A 12,430-nucleotide genomic window follows, 5' to 3' on the forward strand; every position below is an offset into this window, starting at 1 on the left:
GCTACATGTTTATAATTAAAATAACTAACATGTGAAAAAGGAGATTCATGCAATTCGAAAATGCAACATTTTCATAAAAAGCGTTACGTCTTGGCTCTGAAGAATGTTCTATACCAGTAACCAGTTTTGCCTTCATGCCGCCCGTGCAACGGTATGTACAAAAATGATATGGTTTGAGATGGAATGTCCAAACTAGACACCATGCCGATATAAGATTTATTGTGATATATCTATTTACTATCGTCCGCGTACCAGTAATTTTATTTTGCTTACACACAAAAGGGTATTTTCTATATATAGATAAACATTTAGGCCTGCCTTAATTTGCGTCTCATCTGTGCCGGATCATGGAAAATGTTCATTGGTTAAACTTCTTCTTAACTGCTGTTCTTATGGCCGCTATTGCATATCAAGGGATGCGAATTATTGAACATGAAACAAACGATGCCGCTGAATTTCAATATTTAAAGTCACCTCTAACGTCAGAATCGGATATGACAGAAGCAACGCGGGATTTAATAGTACATTCAGGAAAGGAATTTTTAAATCCCGAAGTGATAAAAGTTACTGATAATGTTCATGTGGCTGTTGGATTTGCAATAGCAAATAGCGTTATGATAGAAGGTAAGCAAGACATATATAGATTCCGGTACATCTTTCAATGAAAGCATAGAAAATTGGCAACGTCATTGGTGCTCTATTACGTTATCTGTTCAGAAGCCGTAATTTACTGAAATCTCTGTGACTCTTGGGAATACTACAAAGGTGAAAAATAGATTCAGTTATAAGTAATATTGGTGAGAATTATCAAATAGTCAGGAACTACTGCACGCGCAACTATACACCAGAAAAAATCTATTCTAATTTAGAAGAGTGTCAAAGTTCTTGAAACGGCATGTTTGTAGAATCAGTTAAAATAAAATACCTACTAAGGTTGTAAATTTCGGGTAATAGATGTGCGATATAGATAGATATGTTAATGAATACTATAATTTTACTTTGTGACTAGGTGATGACGGCCTCATCATCGTGGATACAACAGAAAGCGGTGAAATCATGCAGAATATTATGGAAGAATTTAGAAAAATTTCAACAAAACCTGTGAAGGCTGTTGTGTTCACACATCATCATCCTGGTAAACACAAAAATGTTTATATTTATGCTTATTTTACCACTGCTTCTTTCCTTAGCACACATTTGTAATTGGATTTGCAGATCATGTCTCTGGCATTGTTGCTGTATTGGAGGAAGGCAATAAAATATATCCGAATCAGAAGATTGATTTGTACGCTCACGAGTCAACCAGTGGTTTCATGGCTGCTGGAGGTAAATTTCTACTAAACTCTATAATAATTTGCTATTCGTGTATGGATTTAGTAATAACAGTCATAAACCTAATATACCCTAATCTATATCAGTCGTATTTTGGATTTCATTCAGGAAACCCGTACCAACCATAATGTGAAAATGTGCAATAGATCTCTACTGTATTTTTCTGGTATGTATGTTCCTTCGTATTTTTCATGTTCAGGTGGTCTGCAAGATATCGGGTTCAAGCGAGCGTTTAGGCAATTCGGAGCTCTTGTAAAACGTGATCGTCTCGCTCATGCCGGAAATGGAATCGGGCTGGAATTAAAATTCTCGAAAAAGCTGTATCATTTCGAGCAGCCACTACCAACAATAACTTTCAAGGATAAAGCGACCTTCAACGTTGCTGGTATGATTATATAATTTTTTATTAGTGGCTACTGATACTGCTCCTCCACATTATTTGATATTAATGTATATATTTGCTCAAATACACAATTTCGAAGTTGAGTTTATCTACATCATTGGTTTTACGACTCATTTCACCCCATGCACAGGAATAAAGTTCGAAATGATTCACACACCCGGAGAAACAGATGATACGTCTGCTGTTTGGTTGCCGGAAAAGGGTGTTCTACTACCCGGGGACAACATATACAAATCATTTCCACATCTGTACGCAATCAGAGGAAGTCCTGTACGAGATTGTAAGCAATGGTACGAAAGCATAGATGTGGTGCGTGAATTGAAGGCACGATTTTTGATTCCCGGACACACCAGGCCCTTGGTTGGCACTGAAGAAATTTTCAATACATTGACAATATACAGAGATGCAATAAAGTACGTCCATGACCAAACAGTCAGATACACGAATAAAGGCTATCTCCCAGAAGACATTATTGGAAAAGTGATTTTACCTGATAATCTGGCTCAACATCCATACTTGGAGGAACGTTACGGTACAGTGAAATCTTCAGCGAAGGGCGTGTATAACCAATACTTAGGTTGGTTTAACGGTGAGCCAGTAGATTTGGAACCGTTGCATTCTAAAGATCGAGCTACTAGACTAGTTAATTTACTCTCGACTAAGGGATCGAATGGGATTGGAGTTCTTGTCCGCGAAGCTCAAAAATCGCTCGAAGAATCACGCCAAAATTTTGTAGAAAAAGGAAATCATATATCTGGAGATGACCAGTGGGCGCTTGAGTTGGCAGAAATTGCTTTGAAACTGAACCCTGACATTAAACTTGAGTCCGCTGCCAAGACGATAAAGATTAGTGCATTGAGAGCACTAGGTGTAGAGCATGGGTGTCCTAATGTGCGAAACTACTATTTTACAACCGCGTCAGAAATAGCTATGAATATGACGCCCCAACGACCGCAGGCAGCGCGCGCTTTTGAATGGAGTTCTTCGCCAATTGAAACGGTTCATCAAATGTTTTGTTACAAGATAAAAGGATTCGAATGCCAAAATGCGAATTATACCGTCCATCTTAATCTGACCGATTTATCATCGGAAATTGAGATAACTACCAGAAATGGTGTTTGTGACATTAATGATGATGTGTCTGGCTCACCATCGGTTGCTCTTACTTTGGATACACACACTTGGCGACTATTTCTAGGCGGAGAAAAGAATTTAGAATCTGAGATTGTTGCGGGCACGGTGAAATTGAACGCAGGAACAATGGATGTATTCGAAAAATTCATGAATTGTTTTGATGCGATGGTATAACAGGAACCGTACCTGCAATGTGAAGCAATGTTTTTTTCATGAGCAATCCAGTTCACCCACAAATTCTCAAAACTATCTGAACAATGAAGTTGCTGAATACTTACGAACGAAATACATATAAAATTTTGCACTCCTGACTTAAAACATTGTACTGATATCAGAGGATCACAATTAAAAATTGTGCTTGAAAGCGACCAACTACTGCACGTTCTTTCTTTCGGAAAATTGTGTAGATTTCAGGATAAGCTAGCAAATTCCTATCGAAAATAAACTTTCACAAACAATGCCAAACTGTAGTCGATAAAATATTAGGTCAAAGTCAAGGCAGCTGTCCAATCGCGAGTTTGTCAAAGCGAACAAAAACGAGTTGATATCAATTAGTGTTGTTATTGTTTTCATTAATGATTGGTATTCAAAGTCGACGAATTACCGTAACATGTTGCGAATCATAGAACAAAAACGTCATTATTTCAAAGGCTGAATAAGTATGCGCAAGTAAAATCGATATAGTAAAGAAGGTCATAAATATAATCGAGAGCCGAAAAACAGAGCGAGAAGTTCGCGGCAAGTATATTAGCTGTTCCGATACACAAACTGCCCTTTTTATTCGAAGTTTCTCTAAAGTTGGATATCTATAAAATGCATGTCACAGCAAGTCAGAGTGTCAACGTATGATAATTTCGTGTGATATTTGTACATAAATTACGAAGAAGCAATGGTGTTGTTATATTTTAAGCGTGAACAATTAGAAAAAGACAACTGAACGAAACTAAATGATGAAACTCAACATACATATCAAGCCAAGGATATTGACTCGATATTTGATGAGTCGCAGTTGAAGACGTAAGCGGAGGATGACTCCGTAAATAACTAAGGTCCTTCGATTACATTAGAGCAGGGGTCGGCAAACTTTTGTCGTTCGCGGGCCAAAATTAAAGGTTGCAAATCATGGGCGGGCCGCACATACTTTTAGAAAGTTAAATGGATATGGCCAATGAATCACATTTTCACACAGATTTCAGTTAAATTTCAAGCAGCGCGCGAAGAATGATCATTTGAATATTTTCTGCGCCATTAAACAAATCATTTGCACTCAGCATCAAATTTTTTAAATTCTGTTGTCATTTGTCTGATTAGAATCAATTTATAGGCTCATTGAACGAGTGATTGTGAATTATATACTTGTTAGGCTATAATATAATTTAGTAACTCAAAACAAGTTCTGTTACGTAAAGAATATAATCGTCAATACAGTTGTTTTGTTAATATAATTCAGTGAAGCGTCGCGGGCCGGATTATATTGTTCCGCGGGCCGCAGTTTGCCGACCCCTGCATTAGAGGTAAGATCGGGCCCAAAAATTCTAGCCCGGCCCGTGGGTATTAAACCCAATAATAAACTGGATTTACGATTTCTTTACTGGTACTTTTAAAAAACAGATCGTTGTATGCGATGAATGATAATGATGGTTAGAAACAAATAACCCATTTTATGCGAAACCACTCTTAAAATAAGCCCCGAAAATTCTGCAATGGTAAAGTACTATTATATTTTTTATGAACATATATTTATTTAAAAATAAAGTCAGCGATAGAGAAGCCCGATCCGAACGTAATGATTGACATTTCAGGCCCGACCCGATCGGGTCGGGCTTCAGATCTTAGCTCTACCTTCGATCAATGAAATTTGTATTCAATATTAACTGCCTCAAACTGTATCATTTAGCAGCATTCCAGAGTGAAGCCATAACAACATAAAAAAATTTACCCGGATGTATTTCGTTTCAAATAACAAAAATAATAACGAAAAGAGAAGAGAAGTAGTAATGAATGTAAGACGATCACTATCAAGAACAATTTCTAATCTTTGAAAAATTTCACCATGGAGAAAAAACGAATACACAAATTCTAGACCAAATATTATAAACAGCACTAGACAGGCTGATCAAAACAATGAAAATATGATTACATTACAAGAATAATGAAGAGTACCTGAAAAAAAATTAAACCGTTTATAGTTGGGGAGACAAAATCAAAAATAAAGGAATTAAATCAAAAGAAACTTTTGGCCACACAAATTAGAGAAATTATTAAAAAATATGTATATAATATGCTTCCATCATTAAGAATTTAGATAGAGGTGACATCCTGCTGAAAATACGTTTTTCTTTGTATAAATACGTTCAAAATTGACAATATTTAAACCCAACAAATAAGAACTTGGTATGATAAAAAATTTTCCACAATGGAACACAATCAAAAATAAAATATTTTCCTGTGAACGAGATGCAAATCTAAATTGGACAATTTTCCCTATTCGGTTTTTGCATTTATATATACGTAATATGTATTTAACATGAAAAATCAGGTCTTCCTCTGCATCCACTAACAGTTTGGACTGATTGTGGTGCACAGAGGCAAAAATATTACTTTTAGTGCATGCTGTATTAAATGGAAAGCCAAACTAATGAAGGGTAATAGCATAAATCACGTAAATACCTTGGATTTATTCAAAAGGGTCAGGCTGTTTTCAAATCACTGAATTAGGCTGAAGTGTAACAGCTTGCCTGGTCAGTGATTATAACCAAACTGCAATAACCAGGGCAATAAATGGACTTCCTTGGGAGATTGCCCTTGAAACGTTCTTTACTATCTTTGGGTGATATTTTGGTTGTATATGGTTCTTTGCACTTGAGTGGAGAGGCGCATGATATTTGAGTACTGGTACGATTTTTGATTAAACATTGAAAAAAGGGTTGAAAAGGTCGATACAGCAGCAGGGGAGATTGACAATAAAAAAAAAACGACTGATTCTCAAGTATTATATTATTTATTAATCTTCAAAAATTTACAGGAAATTTTCAGAAAATTATTAAAATATTGTTAATCATTGGTGTCTCAGTCAGCGAAGATCATTTCAACAGTTGGCCAAAAAATATAGAAGATTCCGATCAGAATTGCGAATAATGCAACAAGAAGTGGTTTCTGTAAACAAAAAAATGGATTAAGTTTCACCAAATTGAGAACCGTTTACATACTAGAAATACACTACTTGGAATGCTGTCTGTCTGATAAAAGCAACAAAATTCGTGCTGTTATGCAAGCGTAGTTTTGATGTTGTACAATCACATTTTGCACCTGAAGTGTGGCTGTAAATTCAACATATTATGATGTCCCTTCTTACTTTTAATTGCAACTAATAACTGTCTTGGGTATACAAATGGGTATACAGAACATGCAATTATAAATGAACTTACACTAAATCCACTGTCGCTATCACCCTGTTTCTTTTGCAAAAGTTCTTGTTGTTGACCCAATAAATTATCAACTTCCTCTTGTTTTGCCATCAGTTTTGTTTCCATTTCCTGATGTTTGTTTCCGTGGCCACAAGGATCAAGGGTCATACCGTTTTACAGGCAGAGTTTGAGGAAACGGGATCATTAGTAAAAGTCACCGTTTCAGATCAAATCAGGCATCATCATCACCATGCAGGTAAATAAGGGATCAAGGGTCATAGGTTGTTATTTGTCATCCAGGGAGGGATCCAGAATAGCCAGGTAGCAAGTGAAGACATATATAGAAAGAAGAAAACAGCAAACAAATATGGTTAGCAAACTATCGAAGCAAACATGGATGTTACCAGATCTACAGTGACGAACAAGGTTTTCTATTAGCAGTGTTCCAATTTAAAAATTCATATATTTGAGCATAAGTGATAGTTATATTTTGGTAACAATTTCATCCAGATTTTTTCAATGAGAACACTGCCAAAAATTTATCGTAACTACATGGTAGGCCAAAAATTCTATCTAAATAACGATTGGATAATGACAATAAGATTATCCATATTAAAAGCAGACATTTTCTGATAAATACCAGGGCTTGAGTATAGATAATCAAAGATAATTACCACCGAAAGGTCGACACCAAACCATGCATAATTTTGTGCTCGTATCAGTAAAATTTTGATAAAACATCCAGTGATCGAACGACGACAACTTTAATATATTAATTAAATTTTTAATTTTTTGAAGTAAATCGGCTAAAACATCAAAAATTCAAAACGTAGGAATTTGATATTTATATTGTAGCACCTTACATAAGAAAAATAAAATATCAATAAAATTTCCTAAAAAACATATACGGTATGTAAAATAAAATGATGACCAGACCAGCTAGATGATAGGATTTTCAACCAAAATATGTGGTTAGAATGAGTAGGCTAGTCATTATGTGTATGGTTATTAAGTTAAGTTATGTTATAGAACAACTACCAACAATGTGCAGATCACATTCTTCGTTTGCACGATGAGATAGGTCATTGCCAAACAAGCTTTCCGTAATTGAAGTTTTTATTCACATGGAGAAAGCCTATGACATGGTTTGGAGGAATGGACTACTTTATAAGATTCATGCCATAAGAATAAGGGTTCTATTTATAGGTGGATTGGCTCTTTTTGAAATGGAGAACATTTGATAATGGCATAGTACAGGGTTGTGTGATAAGCCCTTTACTCTTTAGAGTCTTTACTATCATGATTAATGACATATCAATGGGGATTTGGGCAGACGATGTTGCATTTTGGGGGAAAGGGGGATTTTTTTTCAAAATTAACTATTCCAACTTGGGAAACAGAAATATTTATTTCTTAAATCCCGCAAAAGAGTCTTTTAATTATAAAATTGTCAAAGGTTTATCTACACCATTTATCACAAGCCCCAAGCATCAAAGTGTGAAGCACCAACTGAATATTTAGCAAATTTTGTTGTTCTAATGAGCAAGCTAAGCTAGCACAGCAATTCCCAATCGCACCAAAGCCTAACATATTTATAGTTATAGTTCCCACTTGTACTGCTACCAAATTAATTAACTTTATCATTACCACATTTAATAGCTTAAACAATGTTACTACAACCAGGTACTACTGTAGTTAAATCAAATTTGTATGTTTTGTTACATGCAATTCTGCTGTTAATATTGAGTCAGTAATATTTCATAAGCTCATTGCTTATCTCATGAAATATGGCAGTTACGTAAAAGCAATGACGTATCTACTGATAATAATCCAGCAAAAGGGTACAAAAACTAATGGCAAGATTTTTTTGAAATTTCAAATCAAAATTTTTAGTCATGTAAAAAATACTGTTTGTTGACAAAAAATATATCTTATTTTCTAGAAAAGTATAAAAGTAACTGATTGTCATGTATATACAACAAAAATACTTTTTTATTGATACTACGTTTACCGTATATTGGCATTTCGTTGTCTATAGTAAAAGAAAGTAGTCTAATTTTCTAAAATATTTGAACTCTATTGCCGGATATGTCATGTTAATATTATTAATAATAATATAAGCGTGCTATTCATCTACATCTCAACTGCAGAGTCATATTGTTAGCAGTGAATGTTTCAAAGTTAGAAAGAGAAGTACAGTAGGTAGAGTTTTGTGTCACGTTGGGGATGCCTGCGTTTAAAAAAGACGAAAATTTCTAGAATTAAGCGCAATCTTCAAGTACCAGAAAAAGCTGACAGAAACATTGATAAAGACCAAAGGGCATCCTGGTCTCTTTTTGTGAAGTAATAGAGCATGACTAATTTTATCTATCCGTTTTATATCTAGTCTGGTTGGTCATCTCGATTATAGTAATAACAAACGACTATTTTATTCTTATCAAGCCTTTTTTTTACAATTTTCAATGTCCAAAACGACTTCCGGTAACAGAATCTGCTTCTAGTAATATAAACCTTCTTCATATAAAAAGTTGACCTCCAGAACAAGGTCTTGGCCAAAAATTATAATAAATTTAATGAGTGTGACACAAACCTGCTCTCTTTTTGCATCACTCTCTTGTGAGTCAGATACTTGTTTCTCTAATTTATCGTTCAATAATTTCATGTCGTCAAGAAGATTTTGTTTGTCTTCAGAAAGTCTGTGAAAAAATTTACAATTAAATAATGCATAAAACTTACGGGTGGGAAGGTTTTTATAGCAACTTAAATAAAAGAAAAAAGATCCAAGTGGTACGAAACGAAGAAACAGTTAAAAGGCAGATGGCAGTGATACACTTCTTTTCGGTTAGTAAAATTTACAGAATATAGGTAAGTCGCTGGTAAACCATATAATCATATCTGTCTGTTACTCTGTTATCAGAATCTCGCATTTTTAAAATTAAATTAATAATTCACAACAAAATATATTTTCAGCACTTCGCCTCGAATACGAAGAGTGGAACAACCACTAATTCTAACCTTCAATGCTATCATATAGGGCAGCAATAACAGCACAGCACCGATTTTAATACCCCTGTACTAAAACTGACTAAAAATTCTTGTCTAAGGTTAATCACCGTTTAGAATCCTCCCCTTCTAATTTTTCTAATTCCTCCAGAATCTTGTCTTCTTTCGCATTCAATGCAGCAAGATTTTCTTCCTTCGCTGTTTCATACATAACAACTGCATCATAATCATCCAAAAGCTTTAGATCTAGCGGAGGGACGACTGGCGTACTTTCCTCTTGTGACTGGTTTGATAATCCCGAAGCAGAATCCTCATGGGAACTTTTGCTTTTATTTGTGCTGTCAGTATTCTCAGCGCTAGATTCAGAATCTTCGCTATCGCTCGTACATCCTGGGGGAGGCACTACATCAGAAATAGGAATTAGGATCTCAGATCCACAGACTCTCTCGAAGATTTCATCAGAAACTTTTTCTAGTGATTGTTTACGTGGTGGTTCATCAGTTTTAGGTAATTCTTTTCTTGAATTCACCTTTACCGGTATTGCACTTTGCTTTTCCAGACTAGTTTTCAATTTCTTCGGACTATGAGGGATACCGATTTTTGATGGTGGTCTCAAGCTGCTAGGTGAATTTGGTGTTTTAGGTATAGAGGTTACTTTCGGTGATGGTTTGGAAACTTTTCTGGGTATCGCCAATTCTGAATTTGACGGCTTTGTTGATGACGTAGATTCTGTGATAGAGGTTGATTGAGACGTACTTTTTCGTACTGGACTCTTTGGAATAACTCTGGGTGATTGGAGCTTTGACACGCGTAATGATTTCGTTGATTCCCCATTTGTATCCTTTGGTGTTCTAGGAGTGCTCAGTTTTGGTATCCTTGAAACCATTGGCTTGCTAGCACATCCAGATATAGGAGGTGTAATGTGGGATTCCATATCTGTATGATTGTCAGTTATCAGTATTCTTATTATTATGTATTGGCTTGTATCTAGACCATTTTTATCAATCAAAATAAACAATACACATTTCATTATTATACAATAATACACTGCGCTTCTCTCTATATCAATGCGTCAATAGCAGGCTCCATTCCTAACAAGCTTACAAAGGATTCATATATAAGCATAATGCTCAGCAAAAGGTTATTTACCCACAATATTAAATGACTTCATTTGGCCAGGACTATAATAATATCATGATACAGTATTTCTTAATACACAAACCAACTGCATATTTAATAAGTCTGCAATAAACATAATATCTATAATAAACAATGTCCTGAATATAAACTCCCTTTGCGTACCAAGCTTCTAAACTAAACAATAGTTAGAACCGGCAGTTCATAATATCAACAACATCACTTGTCAACTATATACTGAAATAAAATGAAATAAATCCCACAGGAGCGCATTTCACCACGTCACCAAATAATATGAACCGCGAAAATTGAAGCCCTGTGGCTATAACTGCTAAGCCATTATTAGGAAAGATGTATTAATGGTGGAATTTGCGTCAAAACGAGATTGATTTACGTATAATTTAAAACGAAATGTTTGCGATATATTTGAGCAAATTTTAATCCTAACGCCAGAGAGTAGTTTGAAAAAGATATAAGCACAATAGGCTATACTCTTTTTGACAAATTAGTCTTCATAACTGAGCTATATTCCATGGTTACACTGTACATATATGACACAAGTGCTGACCAAAATTCCTCCTTTCCAAAAACTATTCATCTTTCTTTAAAACACTGTAGAAATGTTATGTTCTGACATACTTTGTGTTAGCTTCAAAACAGAGTAGAGAGTCCTATTCAGATTACAGACAATAGATGGGTAGATTACTGGTATAACACAAAGGATTTGATTCGATTATATGAAACATCAGGTCATTCCAGTTGAATATCATTAAATTTATTTACAGCAAAAGGAAGTTTGCGAATAGCAAATTGAAATAACTGAGTTGCAGCAGTGTAATTTGCAAAAAACAAATGAATTATAAAACGTCCATAACTAAGCAGTTCAATAAAATCTTTCAGGTGGTTTGAGTAGAGAGTATTTTTGTTAAACGCTTTATATATGTTTTGGAATTTTGACCAATATTTCAACTTATTTGAATTTTGTATAGAGAATCGACATTATTCTAACCAGTTTCAGTGCTTTACAATTAGGAGACGAACTACAGTTCTCTCCTTTGTAATAAATATTTAGATAATATCATATATACCTTTATTGCATATAACCTGAAGCTATCTAAAATATACAATTGTCTACAAACAAGACAAACTGAATAAAGCCAGCTCACATATACCACTTATTCATTGTATTACTACAGGTAAAGCAGTAAATATCTCTATTAGTACAGTCAGATCATGTAACCATTGGCTCTATCACTATTTATAAAGTGTTGACAGACAATAAATATCACACATTAACATTGAATAGCTATCCACATAGGCAGTTACATGGAACAAATTCCTGAATTTATTGTGGTGAAATGAGGCTGGAGTATTATCCGTACCTCCTTAAAATATTATTATATCATGAATCATTGATGATCTGTGTTGAAATGTATCAAGAAATTGAACTAGATCTAGTACTAAAGTCTGTATGACTGCATAGGACAATTGACACAATAATTAGGCAAGTAGAAAAACATGATAATAACTGTGAAATACAAGTAACTATTACTGTACTTTCAAAATGTCATTTTCTTTCTCCAAATGCATATTATATAACACCTGACAAGCAACCGGTTTGTTTGACATCGAAATTCTTAAATTACCAACAAGCATACATAAAATTTATTGTGATATGACAATGAGAATAAATTTCTCTTGCAATAAATTTCAATCACTGACATTCTTAATAATTGCAATTTGCAAATAAAATAGGACTGCCCACTAAATGCAAATTTAAGTCTGCAATTTTTACATAATCATAAACGGTGCACATTTAGACATTGATCTCGGTACCAATAAACATGATATCGATCTTATGTATCTATCTTGGATCGATATCCAATCTATCTTATTTCTGTCTTTCCAAAAACGAATAATTTGCAATAATGTACAAAGTATTTTTATTGAACAAACTTGAAAATGATTGCTATTCATCCATTCTATCATTCAAACACTTGTATCAGAATCTGCA

General features: G+C 34.5%; 2 protein-coding genes across 5 annotated transcripts in view; one reads left to right on the forward strand and one right to left on the reverse strand.

Moving 5' to 3' along the window:
• The first annotated feature begins 287 nt into the window (after positions 1 to 287).
• LOC120341680 (linear primary-alkylsulfatase-like) lies at positions 288 to 3,244 on the forward strand. The gene is made up of 5 exons (XM_039410252.2): positions 288 to 624; positions 1,010 to 1,135; positions 1,216 to 1,326; positions 1,532 to 1,717; positions 1,866 to 3,244. The coding sequence occupies exons 1-5, from the start codon at positions 348 to 350 to the stop codon at positions 3,041 to 3,043; spliced, it is 1,878 nt and encodes a 625-aa protein (XP_039266186.2). The 5' UTR covers positions 288 to 347; the 3' UTR covers positions 3,044 to 3,244.
• Positions 3,245 to 4,798: 1,554 nt separating this feature from the next.
• LOC120341675 (uncharacterized) overlaps positions 4,799 to 12,430 on the reverse strand; it is a 31,663-nt gene continuing 24,031 nt past the window's right edge. For 2 of the 4 annotated variants that reach the window (XM_039410242.2, XM_078120254.1), the window contains 3 exons: positions 8,867 to 8,972; positions 6,298 to 6,405; positions 4,799 to 6,025 (listed from right to left, as the gene is read on the reverse strand). In XM_039410242.2, the coding sequence (XP_039266176.2) occupies positions 5,939 to 6,025; positions 6,298 to 6,405; positions 8,867 to 8,972 (301 nt within the window). In that variant the 3' untranslated portion in view covers positions 4,799 to 5,938. Of the gene's footprint in view, positions 6,026 to 6,297; positions 6,406 to 7,676; positions 8,507 to 8,866; positions 8,973 to 10,029; positions 10,216 to 12,430 lie in introns of those variants that run through there. The other 2 variants (XM_039410243.2, XM_039410244.2) reach the window with 2 other exon arrangements.

This window comes from Styela clava, chromosome 14 (genome assembly GCF_964204865.1).
Source record: "Styela clava chromosome 14, kaStyClav1.hap1.2, whole genome shotgun sequence".
In the NCBI taxonomy this organism is placed as follows: domain Eukaryota; kingdom Metazoa; phylum Chordata; class Ascidiacea; order Stolidobranchia; family Styelidae; genus Styela; species Styela clava.